The sequence below is a fragment of the Megalops cyprinoides genome, chromosome 12 (genome assembly GCF_013368585.1).
Source record: "Megalops cyprinoides isolate fMegCyp1 chromosome 12, fMegCyp1.pri, whole genome shotgun sequence".
Lineage (NCBI taxonomy): Eukaryota > Metazoa > Chordata > Actinopteri > Elopiformes > Megalopidae > Megalops > Megalops cyprinoides.
The window spans coordinates 31688691-31710882 of record NC_050594.1 but is presented as its reverse complement, the minus strand read 5'-3'; the positions used below and the strand labels follow the sequence as shown (position 1 = coordinate 31710882).

Genomic DNA, 22192 nt, shown 5'->3' with positions numbered 1-22192 from the left:
AGTCATATTAGCAAAACTAAGAAACGTATCAAAACACAGGTTGCCACACGCTCATGCATGCACGCGCATGCACACACACACACACACACACACACACACACACACACACACACACACTCACTCACATGCCTAACTGTGAATCGTGTGGACAATGCAGGACTTGAAATCTGAGCCTCGCCGCCACACAGGGGTGTCTCCGTAGTGACCGCACTGTGATCTGATTGGAAAACACACGTGCAAAAGGAAGGCAGCAGAGATCCCTCTGCTCTAACGGCCACATCGCTTCCACATTGGCAGGCGCAATGTGAGCTGCCTGCCCAGCATCTGCAGGCCGGAGTCTGTTTCGTGGAGCCCCTCCCACGGCAGCTCCGTCTCCCCGGCGATGGGCTGAGCGCTGGCAAGCGGAGCTGTCAATGCCACCACCAGGCCCAGGCCCAGGGTCACCACACCTTGGTCATCAGCTAACGACAAGTGGCATTCACATGGATCTGGCTTGAGTTCAAAGTGCGAAGATACGTTCCGCAGCAGGAGGAGATTGCGACGGGCACCACGCAGAGAATTCACCGCTGAGGAGACAAAGCAGCATTTAAAGGCACTGTCTCTGTAGTTTACGCTTCACCTAGCACAGGCAGGAGAAGGCAGTCTTAGTATCACGACTTGAGATCTCTTTCATCTGAATCCAAGCCTGCAACTGATCCCAGTTCAGTTCTGTCTGCATAGTCAGCATGTTACTGCTTCCTGAAATAAGGACACTGTATGCAGTTCTGAGGGACTGAAGTCTGCATCAATGCCTTCTGAAGCAGTCTGTGTCAAACTGAAACCTGCGGAGAATCATTTTAGCCTGAAATCAAATTGAAGGAATATTTATTTCACAATTACAGACCCTTCTGTTGGATATGCTAATTTCCACCATAATGATAATCACACAGAAAAGTCTAAATCCTATGACCTCTCATCCACGACGGAGTTGGATGCTGTGGCAGTCACTGTGAGTGCGCAGCCCCGAGGAACTGAGACGGACACAAGCCCAAGAGACTTAACCCTATGAGATTAAAAGCAGAGTGAGACGCGCTTGAGGCCAAACGAAAGAACCGCGCAACGAGTGCTCCAGAATCCCCCGAAACTCCGAGAGCCGCGGTGCGGCAGCCGATGGCGTGAGGGTGAGTGGTCATGCAGTATGCATGACGGCCGGACGGTCCTCCCGCGGGCCCAGCCAGGGGTTTATTCTGAATATGTAATCAGAGATGAACTGCCTCCTGTGTGGCGTTTGAGCGGAGCATTCCTCACGCAAGGTAATCCCAGGTTAGGCTCTCTCTCTCTCGCCCGATGAATAATGCAGGAGAGGAGCCAGCTGACTAATGGCAAGGTATACAACCCTAGCCATCTCCTGACTGACCGGCACAATGAGAGGAAGGAGGTCATTGTAAATCACCGTATGCTGCTGCAATAAAATACACTGGCTCCACCCACGAGAGGTGAACTGGGGGCTGCACAGAAGTAGCAGGTGGCCAGCTGATATTGTTAGGACTATATAGCTCTCATGGTTATGCATTTGCCATTACATTCGTTGCTTTGTTCTGTTAAATGTTACTTACAGTCTGGACAAAGTAAAAACTGTCCTATGCCGCGGGGCCAATGGAATTTAAATGATTTCGCAATGAATTGTTTGGAAAGTAATTATGGATATACGTGCGGTAAAAGACGCACTAAACAGCAGGGTGCCCAGTTTGGACAAATATTAATACAATGGCTGGACATTTCATCACCTTTTCTGACCACACAGGCAGTATGCAGACAGGCTGGCATGCTTCCATTACAGTGTTCAGGGCAGCGTTGTCACGGCAATGAAAAATGCCAGATTAGATCAGTCCACTGCTGATAAACTTTAATGTTCAACAAAGACATAAAGGTACCTCTGAACGCCCAGCATTTTTAAAGCTGATGTGCTTTAAAATGTATCGATATTGGGGTTCCAGTTTTACATGCAACAGTTGTATTTTGGGGACTAATAGTTAAGACCTGTGTTGTCATGCCATGATTATATGTGTACTAGAGCCAGAAAATATAACAAACAGCATTTTGCAAAAAAAAAGAAAACCTACTATTCTGAATGCATTGTCTTCCATGCGCTATAAAAAAGAGTTATCAATTAATCCCCAGGAAGCCTGCAGCACACTGTTCTCAATTTGCATGTTGTGGCTGTTTTTGTGGTAATGAACTGCACTGAACAATTATTGTGCTGTTCACTCCATTTACCTTTACAGCATTTAAGCTCCGGCATTCCATTAACAGTTCAACTGTCTACTCTTGGGACATGAGAGAAATGTCCACAAACTGCTTGATATTAAAGTGACATTTGGAAGAGGTTGTGTTGAAAGATTAACACTGAAAGAATTTTTCATTTCGAAAAGCATTCTGTTCATGATATAATCTTTCAGGACATAAAACAGCAGAAATGTAACACTTCACCAGCAATACGAGTGAGAAAACAAAAGGACTTCATGACAGTGTTACCACTGAGGCACAAGCCAGGGTGCATCTGTCTACCAAATTTGGTAGGAGTGTAGCATTGTGGTCAAGGAACTATAGCTGTAATCTAAAGGTTACAGGTTCATATCAATATGCTTGATCTTATGCCCATAAGAAAAGAACAGAACCTTGAATTGATTTAGTAAATATTACTCGATACAAATTCATAATATGGAAAAATATAAGTGATGTCAATAAACTGGGAAAAGGGCATCTACTAATCAAATAAATAAGACAAACATTTTTGATTCAACTACCAACAGCTGATCAACAGTCAAATGAACAACTTGCATTGCAGATGTTTAGAGGAATTTCACAACAGGTAAAAAAAACAACAACAAAAAAAAAAACACTTCAATCCAGTTTTGTTGTCTACGAATAGATGCATCCAAATTTAAGCACAGCAGAGTCTCATGACAGGACGTCTGTATCATGGCAACAGGGATAGCGATGAATCACCCCTCTATAGCCTAGCGGTGACTCTGGCTTCTGCAAGACAGGGGTTACACATTAAGCCAAAACCGACAAAGGTGGGCCAGCACTCCTCTCTCGAACAAAACACACTAACCTGCTGGGTTACGTGTGGCGTTTGCATAGCAAAAACACTGAGCGAACTTCTTTTCTCTTAAGCAGTCGTGCGCCCATAGGGACCCAATGACTGGAACTGCGTACAATGATGTTTGGAAGCTGCATGGCACATGGTCCCATGCTGCCTAAATACTGGAGTCACGAACGTCCAGGAATGTGGTTGATAATTGGCGTTGTGCAAAAGTGTCTCTTTTTCGAGTGGGCATTAATCCGCAGTCCAGGGACCTCGGCCTGTTCTACCATATGAAACAGCCCTCTCTTACTCCTGTTTAGATGCCCCTCCGGTGATCCCTCCACTTCAGCCAGGCTAACCTTCTCTGAAAACCTCTGCGCTGTAATCTCAAAAGACGAACGGGGTCTTTAACCAAAACGGCCCACTTCCTAACGACGCCTCTAGCATCGGAAGAGTTTTTGCAGGATTTTATAATCTTGGAAAAATACTGTCCCACAAGGCAATTCGGCAATAGTGCCACGCCACCAATTGCGATCACCTGCTGTCGAACACAACTTTCGCAAATGAGAAGTGAATGCAATGCACTCCTCATTTCATGTAGCGTGCCAGTGTGTCCCTTGTGAACAGTTTTATTGATCTGGTTGTCTTATTTAGTCTATTTGTTTACTTACTTCTACAGTGATGGCATATTTTTATTTTGTCACAATATACAACTTGCTATCAGATACAAAGAAAAATAACAACAAATTATCTTTTTCATAACAACAAATGAGGCAGAAAATACACCCTGTCAGACTCAAAGATCGTCACCAAGTTTACTGCTGTCCAGCTTCTGTAGTTCCTGAAATAGTACTGTTAGCCAGCTAGATAACTTGGTCGAATAGATATTATTCGCTAGCTATCTTAGATTTTCATATTGTCTTTGCTGTCCTGACAAATCATCGTTGACAAAGTAGCCTAAATGTTTATTTTGCTATAATGAATAGCTCACAAAACACCAGCTAACGTTAGCTAACTATATTCAGCCGCCCGGCGTCTGATGAACGGTTTCATCAGAATCTGCAATATCACAAACAATTTTCGAAATTTCCACAGCTGCATTTGCGTACGAACGCATTAAAATCCCAGAGTCGGGATTACCTGATTATGTCATCGTTGTGTCCCAAGTAGAATTTCTGCTTGTGTTCCCTGGTGTTGTAAACTACTCCCACACCGGCGACGAAATAGACAATTTCCTTCGCCGCTGTGTAATACAGGTTGTTGCGGCACTGGTGCCCCCGGTAACCGTAGACCCATTCCAACCGCAGGTGACAATTCGGTGCTGTTCTATCAGCCATGTCCGTTATTATTTCTCTCCGACACGAGTATGTGATATTTGTGCATTCACGACACTACCCCTTCATTCAACCCCTCATTTGTCGGCTCCGATGTCAGTGCATTCTGCACTTCAAGCAGCGCTCAATAATTAAACGGCATTTAAAAGTGCAGCGTGTTTTTAAAAGCGGTCTTACTGCATCATGGCTTGTTTCTTGGGGCTGACTGTCCTTTTAAATAGTCTACCTAGCACTTACTTTACGTCTACCAAGCGCCTCTCTACTTCCGACTACTCTAGCCCCCGTGCCGAGCAGCTCTGCTCAAGACAGACTACTGCCCCTGTCAAATCCTATAAACATGGAGTTTTCGCATTAGTTTACAAGCACCGCCCAAAATGTGAGCTTCAGTATTGACCGATGAACGATCTGTCCAATAAAATCATAAGAGACTCACAAATCAAATGAAGGAAAGTTCTCCGCCCAATCGAAATTTCTGATGGGAGGAGTCTATAACCACACTAATGTATCTTCTCTCACCAATAATATGCGGCGGGAATACTTTGACGCCTGTCAATCTAACTAAAGGGGGCGATACCTTCTTCGTACCAGCTGCTAGCTTGAATAAATTCTATAATAGTAAAGTTTGCTGTTGTGCTATTTTCTGTTTTTTTTTTTTTTTTTTTAACAACCTTGATTTCAATTTTTGGTTGAATTACATAACTTTTTCTTTGACATTTTTCAGAATATTTCCTTTAAGCGTTCCTTTAATTCACTTGGTAACCGCTGTTAAATTGTTGAGGACGTATTGCTGAGTGTCTTCCCTCTTTAATGAATGCCCAGTAAACGGAAACAGTGAAGTTGCCTATGCAAAGGGAATGTCAGTGATGCAATTAGGCAATTACCTTAACATGTTTCATACACATTTGCACATAATACAGACCCTTGATTCAAATTTCTTCATTTCTCTGAAATGTTTTATTTGAAACTTTTCGTGTGTGTATAATACAATAATGTATATATTGAACTATAACAATATTTTGTAAATGATACTGTCTCAATTATGCTGTTTAAGCAAATAAATGAATAAATAAAACGTTCTAATGTTGCTTTGAGATGGTTTTGTTTTTGTAATGTGGCACAGGAAGGGCAATGAGCCAAATTCCACAGATCCACAGAATGATGTTGGCATTAATGAGTTTTATGTACATTTCAAGCTGGGGGTGCGGGGGTGGTTACGGTTTAGTTTAACAGTGAGATGTGTTTTCATTATTTTCGTCTATTTAATTATCTAACCTATTCTAATGAAATGTTAACTTGCAACCCATCCGTCAGCATACAGATTAATGACAAACATGTACTGTGGCGAATATAAAAGTCGAAACTGAAGCAAAACGAATTGAAAATACATCCAAATTTATCTCTAAGAGGATTTTAAGATTAACCTCTGTTGAGAAGAAGATGATGCTGCACCATTGCCGTCTTCATTTAGATCATTCTAATACAAAATCAAAACAAATGTTGAAATTTTTATTTTACAAACACTACAAATATAAAGTTGAATGCAATTTTCAACAATTTTCCACCCTGACAAAGTAAAACGGTTTATTTTTATTCCGGTTTTGGTCAGGCATATCTGTGGTTTGCTGCTTTACAAAAGGACCTCACCCGTTGCTGGGAGTGACAGGACGCCAGCTCTGCAGCACTGAAGTGTTTCTGTAGCACAGCTTAATAGATAACCATAGACTATAGCTTCACATGAAATAAGAAAAAGTCATCAACGTTTATATATGCATAATGGAAGTAACAATGGATCCCCTCTTTCTTGCATGGAGCTATTTTAGGAGACGTAAGTTCCAGCGTTGTTCCGATGTCTGCAGTAAGATACTGGAGGACACTCCATACGACCAGGTAAGTATTTCGCTATCCTGCTAACTTAACTAGTTAACGTTAGCTGGTTAGCAATGACCAGTGGTGTAACATCAGTTAGTGAGTTACTTAGTTAGATAATTAACTGGATTTATACCGCATCCAGAGTTATTTTCAGCCAAGTTTATTTTTCAGAAAACAAAAGGTAGCTAACAGGTTATTTAATGTGTAGCTAGCAATGTAGTTAATGTTACTCATCGTTAGTGTAGTCAACCTAGCTAGTATAGTCATTCATGAAATGTTTAGAGAAATAAACAGAGATTTGATGGTGCCCCGTAAAAGCCGCTCAATACATATTCCACCTTTACTTATTTCATCCTTTTTTCACTTGTCTTCACTGCTATCCAGCATGTCTATTTTTATTCTTTCATTTCATTCTCTGCTCTCATTCAAAGGAGGCTGATACTCACACACTTATTTCTGAGGTAACTTTCCCCCTGTACTCCTTCCCCTAGTTAGATTTATGGAGTCTGTGCAATACGTGTCTGTTGGGCTCTGTGGGTGGAAATCGGAGCCACAGCTGTCAGTCGTATTCAACATATTAAAATAGATTAAACTGTAATAACATTATTAGTTTAAAATGTCGATACCCTATGTAAGGCTGGGCCCCGGGGATACTAGAGCCAGCAAGCAAGTACGAATAAGCTTTCTCATACCCTATAACTTAAATTAGCAAATCGATAAATGACCAAACATTTAGTAAGGTGAAATGCAAACAAAATATAGTGGAAAGGCAGTATATTATTACTTACAGCAGATTTGCTTGAAGTTGTCAATATTAATTTGAGATAATGACCTTTGATCAATAGCCTTGAATCGGCATCCATTTTTGGTAGAGTTCGTCAGCATAGACTTTGTGATACTGTTTTAAGAATACGCTTCATTTTCGATCTGTTGAGCGTGATACGTTACAGCCCCTCGCTGAACAGGCAAGCAAAACATTTGGTCATCCAAATCATAGGACTTCCAATTTATTTAATTTAATTTCCAACTTATTTAATCTTGTATTGCACAGTTTCCACAAGTTAATGGTCCTAGGGTCATGGACATTATCTTAAAAATGTGTGGAACGTCGTAAATGAAATGTATATCGAACAAGAAACGAGAGTATCAGAAATGAGGTCTGAGGTACCGGAACTGCAACAAAGGACGTACCTGCTGTGAGATCGTTCCTACACAATGCATCAACCCATTCTGTGCTCTGTCAGTTCCTTTATTAGATTAATTTAAATTGTTTACTGTCGCATGTATAACCCTGAAAAGTAGCTCACATTAACCTTAATTTAATTTAGAAGATATATGGCTAGACAAAACCTATTGAGTATAATTCAATAACTGTCCTGCTGGCCTTTGGTTTTCTGAGCTGTGGAACATAATGAGATCATTATAATTGCAGTATGACAAAAACAACAGGATACAGAGAAGAAATAGTCTTTTGAAAATTTTTGTAATGCTTTTCCCAGATATGAAATGTGCTGTGAGTTTTTTTTTGCCAGATGGTAAACAAGTATTTTAAATGTGACCAATAATGGTTTTCTGGTGAGTAGTCAACATACTTTTTGTGATGTATTATTGTAATGTGTTCATTTATGTGGGGTTTTTTATATATTATGTTTTGGTTCAGTAGAGAACAGGAAATACATATTCCTGCAAAACCAAATATATTTCTGTATTGTTTGTCTTTCCTTGTAGATTATTTTCTATTCATTAGGATAGAACCCATGTTCCTTCTGATGAAAAAACTATATTTTTATGGATTTTAACTTCTTTTACTAAATGTTACTAAATTCAGATCTGGCAGTGTATAGTAATATTTCAACATGTCACCAATAGTAGTGAAAAGACGATCATAAATATGAACAAGCTGAAACCAAGGTGGAATACTGTTGTAGTGTTATAATGTTATTCAGATTACATGGTGTTTTTGCTTTCCTTCATATTAATACAGATCTGTATTGGGTGATTATATATTTGAAGTGCTTTGTTAAATAATTGGCTTCATGCACAGCAGAGCTGAATTCTGTGCAGAATACGTCCTGTAAAAGTAAAGCTCTGGTACCCACATTCAGTTGATAGACAGTTTGTCCTATTACATTAACGTGGCTGTTAGGATAAATCTGCTCCAAGAGGATCGTTTTCACCAGTATGTGCAACTGCTAAGGCCTGTTTGTGCGATGCGTCTACTCTCCAGGTGGTTTGGTCAATATCCAGGGCAACAGTCCCCTGGGACTACTGTACTTAGTGAGCCAGAGACATCTCAAGTTTTTATTATAAAGAGCAGAAGATTCTAGACACTGTTTTTTGCCCTGAGATTAAAACAGTAGCTTCAATAGCTGCTTGACAGTCGGTTGGGTGGGATTATCTTTCCTAAAGGATCTCAGAGTATGCAGGTGGAGCTGTGTAGTAATCCACCGGTTGCAGCAATACCATGGAGGATTATCCGTGTCGTAATTAAATACTGCACACGAGTCAATGTTCATGCTTAAATCAAGCAGTACATGCATACACAATACTCATTCATTGTTCAGAATTGTCTGCTGGTCATTTGGTTTTATGTAGGTCATTTTGTTGTCAGTGTCCTGTAAAACTGTTTCATCATCTACAAAATACCTATTGATTAAATGGTAATTATCTTACATTAAAAAAAACAAGTACTGCATACATGCTCAAGAAACTCATTTCAGTCTCCAAGAATGTTGAACCAGAATTATTATCCTCATCCTATCCTTTTTACTGTGTAGTCAAATACACCTGAATAAAGATGTTACCTGAGCACATTGTCATAGTCAGGATTTTTCCTCACAATCTCTGTCCTCTCCATGAACACCACTGCCAGTAAGAGTGATTCTGTTAGTCAAATGAGCAAGGGGTCGGCAGAAATCTAATTTTCTTGGTGGCCATGACCAGGCTGCCTGGAGTCTGAAGACGCGTGCTCTGACGGAGATGGTGTATATCGATGAGGTAGATGTGGACCAGGAGGGCATCGCCGAGATGATGCTGGACGAGAGCTCCATCGCCCAAGTTGCCCGTAAGTCTAAAAAGTCTCCTTTCGTCAGGCTTTTAGAAATTGGTGTCACTGTCTAGTAAAGACACATTTGCTATATCATGTATATGCTCTCATTCAGCTTCTTTATTCAGGCTTCTACACCTGTGTGTGGAGAACTGCTTGCTGTTCCTCCCAAAGCTTTTGACGACTTTTTTCCAATACCATCTTAAGTTGAGTAGTGTGACATAAATGTTTTATGGCATCCTTTACAGTAACACAGTGATCCTTTGCCCTCTTTTTCAGGCCCTGGGACATCGCTGAGACTCCCAGGGACGAGCCAAGGAGGTGGGCCTACACCTGCGGTCAGGTATGTGTGCATGTGCACAAAAATGAAAATTCCTGTAACATAGCGATGCAAACATTGTGTTGTTTGCCGGTTAGAACGTAGGCCTTAATCTCCACATGTGAGCCTTTTGTGAGGTGAGTTCGCCATCCTGCTTCCCGCTGCAGGCCAGTGACTCAATCCGGACGCCCCATCACGGGGTTCGTGAGGCCCAGCACGCAGTCAGGGAGACCAGGGACCATGGAGCAGGCCATTAAGACACCCCGCACCGCACACACTGCCCGTCCGGTCACCAGCGCCTCTGGGAGATTTGTCCGCCTGGGAACGGTAACCGCCACCTTCAGCTGTCTGCAGGGGGGCCTTTTTCCACCCTCACAATGACAGGAACCCTGAGTTCCCATTCCAAGTCCAGCAAGGATCGAGCAGACATTTACTGATTTGTCATGAAAGCAGCGCATTATACAAAGATTTCATCCTGTTGATACAGATTTTAGCCAGTTAACCAAGTTTAAACCCTTTATTATGATAGTGTCAGTCTCTTGAGAAACACCTTGTTGTTTCTCTGTAGTTTACTTTTCTTTTGCATATAAATTCAAGAATCTCTTTTTAACCCATGCCATGAATGATCTCTACATTTAACCGTAACATAGAGTACAGCTTGCCTTACACTTTGCTTATGTCCTCTCCTTCTCCAGGCCTCCATGCTGACAAACCCAGAAGGACCATTTATAAACCTGTCCAGGTTAAACTTGGCTAAGTATGCCCAGAAGCCCAATTTATCCAAGGTACCAGCAGTTTTATTGCATATCCAAAGGCTTATGAAGGAATGGCCTTAGAATAGAGTGCAACAGAAGTGTTTTTTGTACTGTGGGCATGGATTTCTTCCATATACTCAGATACAGTGAATTGATCTCTGCATGAACCTGCATTTTATCCTTGTTTGTCTTTTTCCTTGTAGACCTTGTTTGAATACATCTTCCATCACGAAAACGATGTTAAAACCGTAAGTTGTAATTTAATACCTCTTTGTGGCCGGTAATTTACAGGCGTAAGAAAAAAAAAATCACAGCTAGACTTTACTATTTACTTGCAGTGTCATGTATACAGACAAGTTTGCACTCACATAGGTTAGGAACCCTGATAGGAAATATTTAAATCCAGGTTCACAACTGACCAAGGCCGGAGACTTCTCATTGCAGCTAATCTCTTTGCCCATGCATATTGCACACATACTGAACACATTAAAAAGCTAATAGAGTTGGTTGTAGAACTGGGCCTCATGTTTAGAATGTCCTGTTGTTAAAGCTCTATTGCTGTCAGATAATACAGGCACTGTACAAAATTTTTAACAACAGTAATTGAAAATCACATATTTATTGAAAAGAAGCCATGTTATTTGTTTTAAAATGTGTGTCTACGCTGGCTTCCTGTTTTTAATGCAGGCCTTGGATCTAGCCGCATTGGCCACTGAGCATGCTCAGTTCAAGGACTGGTGGTGGAAAGTCCAGCTGGGGAAATGTTATTATAGGTAACGCTATGTTGACATTCTCATTGTACTCAAAAACAGGAAATGTTTGCTTTGCGCTCTGCTGTCTGTATGTTGCAATGCTACATTGTTTATCTGCAGACTTGGGTTACACCGCGAAGCTGAAAAACAGTTCAGGTCTGCACTCAATCAACAGGAAATTGTCGACACCTACCTGTATCTGGCTAAGGTAACAGCAGTAATTTGCAGATTTCTGCTCTTTCTGCTTTCATGGTGATAGTCAATTACAGGCTGGGGGCTGAAAAGTTGCCTGTGTACAACACTGATATTAATGTGCTGTATTTGTCTTAAACTGACAGCCACCCTTGCTGGCCCCCCACTGTCAGAGTCGTTATTGTTGTTTATTTATTTATTTTTATTTACTGAAATAGGTGTATCAGCGCATGGATCAGCCTATAACTGCTCTGAACCTCTTCAAACAAGGCCTGGACCACTTCCCCGGCGAGGTCACCCTGCTGACAGGGATCGCGCGCATTCACGAGGCACGTGTAGCCGCCCCAGAACGCCGCCCGCTCAGTCTTCACCTATCTCTGTTTTCTCTGCGGAATGGCTCGCCGCTCCTCTTTAACGCGCTGTCGTTGTTCTCGCTGTCGTGCCTTGGCTTGTTCGAGCAGGAGATGAACAACATCCCCTCGGCCACGGAGTACTACAAAGACGTCCTGAAGCAGGACAACACCCATGTGGAGGCCATCGCCTGCATCGGCAGCAACCACTTCTACACCGACCAGCCGGAGATCGCCCTGCGCTTCTACAGGTAAGAGCTCCCAGCATGCACTTAGGGGAGGGCTCTCACCTGGGGACAGGATGCCCTAGGAAACATCTCCATAGATGAGATATGAGCCCTTCCTGTGCTGTTTTCCTCTCTCCAGTCTAATTAGGTCTCGCCCTTCAGCAGAAGGAGGACAAGGTGGTAGCTTTGCGGTGCTACGCTGCCACTGCAGTGCACGGATGCGAATCCACCAGAGGGGAAGCCAGTAAAATGAGAAGTATGCCCAGTGCATATTCATTAATGACACCCGTCTCTGTCTCTCTCTCTTTTTTTTCTCCTTCTCCTCTGTCCAGACGACTGCTACAGATGGGGGTGTACAATTGCCAGCTGTACAATAACCTGGGTCTGTGCTGCTTCTACGCCCAGCAGTACGACATGACGCTGTCCTCCTTTGAAAGGGCGCTCTCCCTGGTGGCCAATGACGAGGAGCTGGCCGACGTGTGGTACAACCTGGGGCACGTGGCTGTGGTGGGTGACTCCATCTCCGTCCCCTTCCCCGAATGATACATTTCAGGAGATGGGATCCTTGTCTTATAACCAGCTGATTCAATTGACCAGTTGTCAGTTGCTGACAGTCCTAAGTGGTTAAAGGTCAGCTGGGAAAACTGCCTGAGCTATGACTTCAATGATACCAATGTCTGAAAACTGGTAATACAGTTATACACACACAATGGCCTGCATTGGCAAATATATTAATTTTATTATTTTATATGCATGTCGGTTCTCACATTCAGTTGTAATGTAGATGTATTTATATACATGTGCAATATATAAACCTTTACATTCAATGAGTTACTACTTCATATCTTAGCAGAAAGTTACATTATATTGACATGTTGAGACTTTTTAAGGATACTGTTATGGAGTGTCTGGTAGTGTTGGGGATCTAGATGGAACAGCATTCAGTAGGGTCTTTGAACAAACTTTATTCAAAACCTAGGGGAGTAATGGATTAACTTTCATTGTTGTATACAAACCATGCATGCTCAGTTATTTGCTGGACTTGAGTGTGTTTCTTTTCTTTCCACAGGGAATAGGGGACTTGACTTTAGCATACCAGTGTTTTAAATTGGCTTTAGCCAACAACAACGACCACGCAGAAGCCTATAATAACTTAGCTGTGTTGGAGCTCCGCAAAGGACGAATTGAGCAGGTGATCTGAAACTTCCTGTGTACAGCATGCATTCTGAGAGCAATACAGAGAATACTCGACAGCAACAAGAATATTCCTGTACAGTAGACACAAAACACCTGAAGTAGTGCATATTTTATTTAATTGTCAATTACAAAGCAAAAGGTATATTATTTACAGATTATAGTGTAAATCAGTGAGTGATGGGTTATTTTTTCTTTGTCCAGGCGAAAGCTTTCTTACAGACGGCCTCTTCCCTGGCTCCTCATATGTATGAGCCACACTTTAACTACTCAACCCTGTCAGACACGGTAAAGCAGTGCTTTTGTTGCTTTGGTTAACGTAATGATATTCCTGGGGCTGGGTTTGGCTGTTTGCCTGCATGTCGACGCATGCATTTTCTCCTATATTTGACATTCAATGCTTGCAGGTGGGAGACCTCCAGAGCAGCTACACGGCAGCCCAGAAGTCCGAGGATGCCTTCCCGGAGCATGTCGACACCCAGCAGATTCTCAAGAACCTGCGGCAGCACTTCGCCATACTCTGAGAACACAGATGACACAGCAGAGGAACCCCCATGGCCTGATGATGTCCCAGAGTTTTCCTGTACATCAGCTGACGTCACAGATGTGGGTGCTTTTCAGCTCTTTGACCACAATAGACGGACAGCTTTACCTCACCAATCAGGAACCAAAAATGTTTGTAAAAATATTTAAAGGGCACCTCTGATCCTAGTCTGAGCAAAAATATCTCCATCTAACCTTTCCACAGCGCCACACCCCTGTGCTTACTGTCGACATGTTGAACAAATTTTGTCAGACAGGGAATGCAAGGTAATGGGTTAGAAAGCATAAATGCAGCCCTTGCTGTATTTTTTCAGTTTGTCTATGATTTTGAAAATTCAACACAATTTTTTCTCCTGATCCACACAAATTTGTGTGGCATTCAGAAATGAGGTGGTACAATAGCACAACATAGCTATTACAGTGGACAGACGGTAATGTTTACTTAAACTGGCTATCATGCTTTACTCACAGCCCCAGTTATCATTTTTATCTTTTATAGCACAGCAAGCAGTTAACTTGGGGAGATTTATTGATTTGATTGATTCATTGGTCGATTTATTGTAGTTAGCTGGCTTACTAGCTAATATCTGGGTAAAATATTTATTTATTTTTTAACTCAAATGTGTTACATTATTATTGTTATCAGAATATTATTGATAGTTTTCTGACTAATTATAACGAGAATTGTGTGTAAAGCATTAAAACTTCTTATATATGTAGCTAACATAACTGACATATCTAGGTAGCCTGTAAACTAGCTATATATGTAAGATGTAGCTACATATAAAACTACCTTTCCCCTCACTATATTTGTGCAGGTGGCCAGCAAGATAACAACATTACCATAACATGTTCCAGTGGCTGTTATAGCTTTTGTTTGTCTGATCTTCAACAGCGTGTCATTAAATGCACTCCAGTTGGTTGTATGAGGTCACCATTGATGGGTCAGTTAGTCAGATGACGCTACTGAGTATTCACATAGTCTGCTGATTTCACAGAAAACTCTGAGAAAAGCTGGGCTACATCACTTCATCACAGAGGCCAAATGATGTTGACAATCCTGAGCTGCCAATGTACAATATAGAAGTGTAGTGTATTTCAGAATGTAGTTTACAGATAGTGTAAACGCCAGCATTTTGTGAATCTTGTGGTATTTTTGTTACTTTTTATAGGAAATTAATGTATATAGTTTTTTGAGTGGCTGGCTAATGTGTTTGAATGTTGGTAAAATGTAAAAAGATAAAGATAAAAGATTTATATTGGCATTGACATTAAATGCACTTGGAAAAGTAAAACCATGTTTTGCACACTGAATGTATTAGATCTATTAAATGAATACGTATTGCTGAAGTATTGTTTGTTTTTTATTATTAGTGTGCGAAAAAACTTTAACTCTCCGAGAATTCCATGTTTCTCATCTTGTTTGCACATGACACTATTCACATTGGAATGGTAGGTATTTTACTGGCTGGCAGTGGAGAGTCTGTGTAAATACAACACTATTACCATAACCATTAGGATTTAGCTCCTTTTTGGGGTTTCATGCAGGAATAACCATAATCAGCCAGAGTTCAGAGATCAGAGTTCTGACTAACTACAAATATTTATTTCTGTGCCATCTAACCTCATTTAAACACACATAATTTATATCTCATACAGGCAAGCATTAAAGACCAAAATTTTGACTATATCTGCTACTCCATTTTAATGATACTGCTGCATCAGATCATCACAATGTCACTACAGCAATATCATATAATGTAAAATGATATAATTTCTGAAATAAATTCCCTATCATTTTCATTTTAACAAACTTGTATGACAATCCATAAAATGTAGGTTAAAATGTAGTCCTTCATATCCCTTATCTAGACTTGCTATTCCAAGTCAGGTCCATGGTTGAAAAATGGTTACAAGCTAGTACATTAATTCGCTAGCATAGTTAGCTAACCAATTTGCCTGCCACCAAGATGACTATCTACACAGAAAGCTCATTTCATCAGCCAGTTAGCTGTTAGGTAGCAACAGAGTGATTTTGTTCACGGGGGTTGTATGTAGTACTAGTGATAACAGTAGAAGTGGTACTACTGTAATGTATCAAAATTACTGTTCTCACAGCCCAAGTAATGAGAGACACAGAAAGAAGATGATCATAAGAAAGTATAAAAAGTATAAAAGAAAGTATAAAAATTATTGCTAATCATCAAATACAGAGATATGATTTTTGGATTGTTTAATAACATTTCAAACATACAGAATGGAAATGTGACCTACACAATTACTGGTATTGATTTAATTTAACTAATTATGTATATTGTAGGTGGTATTGTTGGACTTGGTAAAGCTATTATAAGTATAAATCAACATACACACAAGCATACATTCACCTGTTCTGGTGACTGGTTCATCGACTGTGGCACATTACATCAGTAGGAAAGATGTGGAATGTGAAAAGTGGCATACATATGATTTAGTGCTGCAGTGTAGGTGTGGATATGTACTGTATGTTATGACCCAAGTTAGGACTGTAGAAGGTGGGTATGTAAAGGTACAGGGGACTTATGAGCAAGTCTTGTATCCTGATAACTTTTAAGATGTGGATGTGACCCATAAAGACTGCATGTTTTTTAAATGGTAAGACGAAAAATCTAAAAAGTTTTTTTGGCAGAACTCAGGAAACATTGCACAGATTTTCTTTGGAACAATGCTCGGTTAGTTAGAGGTAACGTGGCTAAAATTGTTTAATGTAAATTGTCTCCATTTAGACTTGCTTTTGCAAGCGGTTCAATTAGGGCATACATACTTCATACATGTGAGTAGCTTGCTGGGGGGCTTTTGTACACTGGAAGCCTTTTAGGTTTAGGTTTTAGCAGAGGTTTATAATATGTGAACATTTTATATTTCTGTTAGTATTTTGATACAAATTAACCTGGTTAATATCACCTTGCTTAATGTCACAGCTCTCTTGATGTTACTTTTTTTTACAACCACTTGCCACTCACCATTAGTTTTATGAACTCTCAGTTTCACCAGGACACCCATTTATATTTATTATCATCTACAAGTCGCCAATCATAGCTGTGTGGCACTTCAGTCATTTTAAAATAATTACTTTAACCAATAATACCATACTTAACTATACAAACATTGGGAATAGCTGGTCAAAGTCAACAGGATGATATTTAGCAAGCTTGCCAAAACCACTTTGAAAACTACATCTACTAAACTCAAAGCAAAGTTATTTTTGAATAGCATCAGCCTTCAGCTACACTTGTTGATATTTCAGTTTTGAGGTTCAAGTGGGGTCAGCTAGTTATCAATATGCTGTTGCCAATGAAATTAGCTTGCTCAGGCTACTAATGTTCTGCTGGATGTATCTCTGGATATGAGCAACAGAGCAACAAGGTCAGCAAATCCAGGTGTAGTTCGCATTTAGCTCTGAGTGTTACAACTACTCCATGAGAGAAATTCAGTTCTTTGCATTTGACTTGCTTCATTTTCATTTCAGCAATCTTTAAAACATCCAAATGTTTTTACCACCTACAAAAATGACAAAAGTACCTATTTGTTAATGTGTTCTCTGTGCCTGCCTATTTAATTACAAAACAGCTTAGCTAAAATAGTGGCTCTTTCATTTTCCAGGACTGGCTACTGTTTCTTATAAGCTGCCTTTGCAATGAATATTAGGTAACATTCTATGTGCTGTTTGTTATAAATAAGATATACTGTTAAATACTATGTAGCTGTCACATGCTATTTTAGTACTGTACTGCATATTAATAACTGATGATCACATTGTGGCCAGGCACACAGATGATCAAAAACATCTGACTTAGTACATAGTACAATATGGCCATAAATGTACAAATGTAATGTACAAAATTCAATTTCATTTGTTTAATTAACTGTAAAATATGTAAACAATGCGCAGTTAGAATGTTTTTTTTTTTACCTTTTGTCTGACAGCACCAATGGATAAAGCTGAAATAGCCTGACAGAGTCACTCCCTACTTAATGGCACAGGTTTATTCTGTATGGCAGAGGAAATATTAAGCGATCTGCACTCTATTCATTAAAGTTTTCATATCCCTCCCACTGTTGGATGCTTCATGTACTGCTCAGAAGCAGTTTTCTTTACATTCAAACTGAGTAGCCTGTCACTGTAGAGCATGGACCTGCACAGATTTTGCATAAATCTATAGTTTTGATACAAGCCAACCTGTTTTCACAGGTGCAATTGTGTAGCCACTATTTCATTCTGCTGTTGAAGACACAATGTGGAACAATGTCTATGTCTCCTTTAACTCCTTCTCACATATCCATTTTAGTTTGTATCCACATGGAGCGTCATTCCAGGTCTTCAGGGGATTGTCCTTAGGGTAGGTCGCCGCACAGTCTTCAGCCTCATGATAGTCATTGGGCTCTCCGTCAAACCAGTACCTTTAAACCGAGGTAGACATTACATTACAAAAAACTGCCTTACTATATCAATAATCATTTTATATATACCTGCAAACAGGAAAGACTAGTGACCAGGCAGAAACCTGGCCCCATTCACTCAAATAAAAAAAACAAAGAGAAGCTGACCTTTAATATCGCTCTTTCTGCTGGAGCATTTAGGTTAAACAAGCAACATTACATTTCTGTTGCTCTCCAAAACAACAGAGCCAATGTGTCTACATGGGGCAATCAGACTTACCCACTATACATTTACATGCCTGTGAAAGATCTGTGAATATAATACAACCAGTTGTATGCACAGCACAACTCATAGTAACTGCACGTCAAAATATGGCGATCTTTCATGGTTTCTCACACCGTACACATTGTTATACTTGCGTATAGGTGCTTCATGTGTTTGTGTTTGCCATTGTCACTCCTACAGCGCCTACCCTGTAGTCAGCGGAGCTCCATTCAGCCACTTCCAGACCCCCTCCGTTTCGATATCTCTTAGTCCTATCCAGTATCCTGTAGTGTGCCAGTATGAGGACCTAGGTCCCTTTATCTGTAAGACTCCACTGATGAATTCCTGGACACAGGGACACAATCAAAAGAGGAAAATGACACTCACCCTCTCTTTAGTGACTCAGAGTGGTAATACATCCAATTTGTGAATTGTAGTACTTAGTTGGTCCACAAGATGGCAAATTAGTAGTCAAAGCACCGTGTGGGTACCATACCAAAACATGCTTGAGAATAATTTGCTGTGTCTTCATGTTTAATTAATTTTTTCTAATTAATGTAAAGTAAAATATATCATTCAATTTTCAGTCTGAATAATATCTTTTTTGAAGGCAAACATTTAAAAGGCAAGTAGTAGTGCTGGGCATGATGTTTTTTAAAGAGATTTCAGCTTTAAATGTAAACATTGAGTATTACTAACGGGACTAAATGGGTGTGTTTTTTGTGTTTTTTTTTCTTCATGAAATGATAAGCCACATTTGAAATGATAAGAAAGAGCCAAACCTGTTTCTCTAGAGTATCAAGGACCACCAGGTCAGCATCTAACTTCTTGCATTCTTCCCGACTCAGACTCCACGTCATCTTTTGACTGGTGTCAGACGGAGCAATGTAGTAACATGTGGAATTGAAGAGCTCCCACCCAACTGGACAGTGCCCGCAGCTCTTCTCTGTAGTAAAGGCAATCGGAGAGACAGCCAAAGGAATAGCGAGTCCTTGGAATTTTGTGATTTGTGTACTCTGTGTCTGCAATGTGGGCAATGCGATGAGACAAAACTTCCCAACCCACACAGTCCATCTCACCCAGATTACTGATGCGCTCCAGCAGTTTGGTCTTGGCCGTCTCCAGGCTCTGCTTCTCCTTCTGCAGCCGCTCCTTCTCTTGCCTCTCGCGGTCTCTGTCTTGCTGCACGTTGTCCTTGATGCTCAAGGCTCTCCGATAATCACCCTGCAGTTGCTCCTTGCTCGCAGCCAGGGCGCTGTAGTTTGCTCGAAGTTGCTCCAGAACGCTGCTGATCTCTGATGAATTCTGTGACTGAATGTCATGTTTCGCACTAAGTTCTTTATCTGTTTGTGAGAGAGACATGAGGTCTGTGCGTATGATTCATATTTTACATTATGTTGTACAACTTTAAGGGAAAAAAATATACCCGGGTAGACCGTGGTTTCCATGGCCAGAGTCATACTCACAGCTGGTGCATAAGGCTATGATCGCAGCCATCAAGAGAGCACATAGAATCCCCAGGCTCCATGTAGCCAGTCTGTATGCATTTGTGCTGGGCCCGTCTTTGAGTGTGAACCCGTCTTTGAGTGTGAACACAGACACTACACACAGGGAGAGTTATCTTAGTATTACATGGGTTGTTTTTACCCTGCACAGTTTACAATGGGAGAAAGATTGATCTTGGAAGTGTTTGTTTGTCTTTGTTTGCTTAGCTGGGGGGAACTTATTGGACTAAATAGAAATTCAATGATCCAATGCGGTGCAGTGGACTGCTGTTTTCTACACCATCTTTTGAATGAGAATTTAAACTGAAGACGTGGTAATTAAGGATGCCATGGCATTTATTGTACGGTATAGGTATTCACTCAGGTTTTGCAGACTTACAGCTAATGTGTCTTGAGTGCCCTGGTGCAAAATCGCAATTACTACTCATTGGGGTACCCCCACCCTGAACACACCTAACTGTAAATGCCATGTCTTTGAAAGACACTATAATAATGTCTTTTGATGGTAATCAATTATTATCTCCTTGTCAAACGGTGTAATGTTAGTTTGCAAAAAACCTTTGCCCTGCATTTGCCATTTTAAACCTACAAGAGCTTGGAAGTTTGGAAGTGTTTTAAGTTAATATAGTTCTTTTTTAAAAAAATTATATTCTCTTCTATTCTGTTGTATTCTATATTCTTTCTAACTAAATCACTCACATGTGGAACTCAATATATTTTAGTGTCTTAATGAAAGAAACAAATCTGTAATATAAGGATTTCAGCTCAGAACAGTATTCCCTTGGATACGTTCTATCATGCATAACACATATAAATTTACATTTATTTGTTTAGGGGATGCTGTCATTCAGGAAAATTACAAAGAAAGCCACGTACGTGTATGCACTATCAGTTAAAATGTTTTGAATTTGCTACCCTCTGGTAACAAGTCCAGTTCCAAAAGTGTTCTGCCACACTGCTGCATTTGGTTTACCCCACTGAACACGAAGCCGACAATCATACATTTCAAAACACACACATACTTCATTTTTGGCAGATGGCGAACTAAAGCTTACCAAACATATACAAATATCTGGCTGTGACCTCCCTAGTTGCAAAATTTACTCTGCCATTTATGTTGAACCAGAAATTGCTGGGATTCATTTAATACTACTGAATAACATTTCTTTTACTTGTCTTCAAAACCGTGTTTACTCCTGCAGTATTTCTACCCTACCGCTCCTCAAAATTCTGCCAGAATGACTCTTGTGTTCATTTTGGCACAGTGACAGTGTCAAAGTCCGCTCATTTTCAAAAACAAATATTAACGCAAGAACGAATCGAAAAGAAATGATATTGAATTTTTCAAACAACAGAACAGTGAAATATAATCAAACTCAAAAAAAAAATAATAATAATGTTGCTCATATATATACATAATATCTCTTCAGCATTATAATCATCCTCTTAATCACCCTATCACTATGCTTCTTTATTTGGAAGAGTGTTTTGTAGGGGTATGCAGGTAAAGAAACAGAAAAGGAAAAATCCATACACAAGGTGTATACTACAAAATGCAAGCACAAAATAAAATATCTCATGTCCACTCTCATCTCATAACCTTCTATGCTGTACATTATACTATCAGTCAGATTGGTCATTGTGCCCGGGAGAGAGATAGACCTTTCATATTGGGCTGTTTCTCTTCAGAGGTCCAAATCAATACATTTATGACTTGTACCATTTAATCTTCAAACCCAAAACTGTGCTTACCTTTGTGCTGAGTTTCAGGTGGGGTGTGAGCAGACTGTCCATCTATGCTGAACTCATTATCGTCCTGACCAATCAATTTACTGTACATTCCCTCAAACTTATTCTCCCCTGAAGTCTCCATCTGTGTGTCTGTTTGTGCCTGCCTGATCTTCTGTGTGTGCTTTACTGCCCTCAGCGTGGAGTGACTGGCTGCTGTCTGTCTTTTGCCCAGTTAATCAATGATGTGGCCTCTGAGGGAGGAGGAAGATGACAGGAAGAACGTGGCCCAGATTACATTCCTGGGCTGTGAATATTTCCCTTTTTCTTCCAGTTCTAAGATGGCTGCACTGTGTACACATCAAATTTAATCTTTTTTTTTCCATGGGACTGAAAGCTTTATAAAGATGCAAAAAATATACCACCTATTAAAAGCAATATGATCAAGCAGGTAATATAAGATTCCATACTGGATTTAATAATGATTTAATAATGACATTTTGATCCTTTATCTTTTATCCTTTATCCTGTATCAAATGGAATCATGACCTCCGTCTCATATCCTGTTTTTCTACAGCTGGGAGTTCAATTATTGCAAAAATTTATTGGTTTATTTTACCTCCT

The 22192-nt window shown here is 40.3% G+C and overlaps 3 protein-coding genes across 3 annotated transcripts in view; 1 reads left to right on the top strand and 2 right to left on the bottom strand.

The window, feature by feature from the left end:
• The window catches only part of eml5 (EMAP like 5), a 69330-nt gene extending 64639 nt beyond the window's left edge, over window positions 1-4691 (bottom strand). Inside the window, exon 1 of the mRNA XM_036541822.1 lies at window positions 4211-4691. Within this exon, the coding sequence (XP_036397715.1) occupies window positions 4211-4407 (197 nt within the window). The 5' untranslated portion in view covers window positions 4408-4691. The remainder of the gene's footprint in view (window positions 1-4210) is intronic.
• Window positions 4692-6085: 1394 nt separating this feature from the next.
• ttc8 (tetratricopeptide repeat domain 8) lies at window positions 6086-14163 on the top strand. Its single transcript, XM_036542539.1, has 14 exons — window positions 6086-6291; window positions 9217-9337; window positions 9599-9662; window positions 9806-9965; window positions 10334-10423; window positions 10597-10641; window positions 11081-11166; window positions 11266-11353; window positions 11556-11666; window positions 11799-11938; window positions 12247-12421; window positions 12984-13106; window positions 13313-13396; window positions 13516-14163. Exons 1-14 carry the CDS (start codon window positions 6178-6180, stop codon window positions 13630-13632), a joined length of 1518 nt encoding a protein of 505 aa, XP_036398432.1. The 5' UTR covers window positions 6086-6177; the 3' UTR covers window positions 13633-14163.
• Window positions 14164-16557: 2394 nt separating this feature from the next.
• On the bottom strand, window positions 16558-21792 carry LOC118786521 (C-type lectin domain family 4 member G-like). Its single transcript, XM_036541609.1, has 6 exons — window positions 21593-21792; window positions 19802-19936; window positions 19415-19678; window positions 19118-19281; window positions 18544-18680; window positions 16558-18091 (listed from the first exon to the last, which is right to left on the bottom strand). The coding sequence occupies exons 1-6, from the start codon at window positions 21711-21713 to the stop codon at window positions 17941-17943; spliced, it is 972 nt and encodes a 323-aa protein (XP_036397502.1). The 5' UTR covers window positions 21714-21792; the 3' UTR covers window positions 16558-17940.
• Between the last annotated feature and the right edge of the window lie 400 nt (window positions 21793-22192).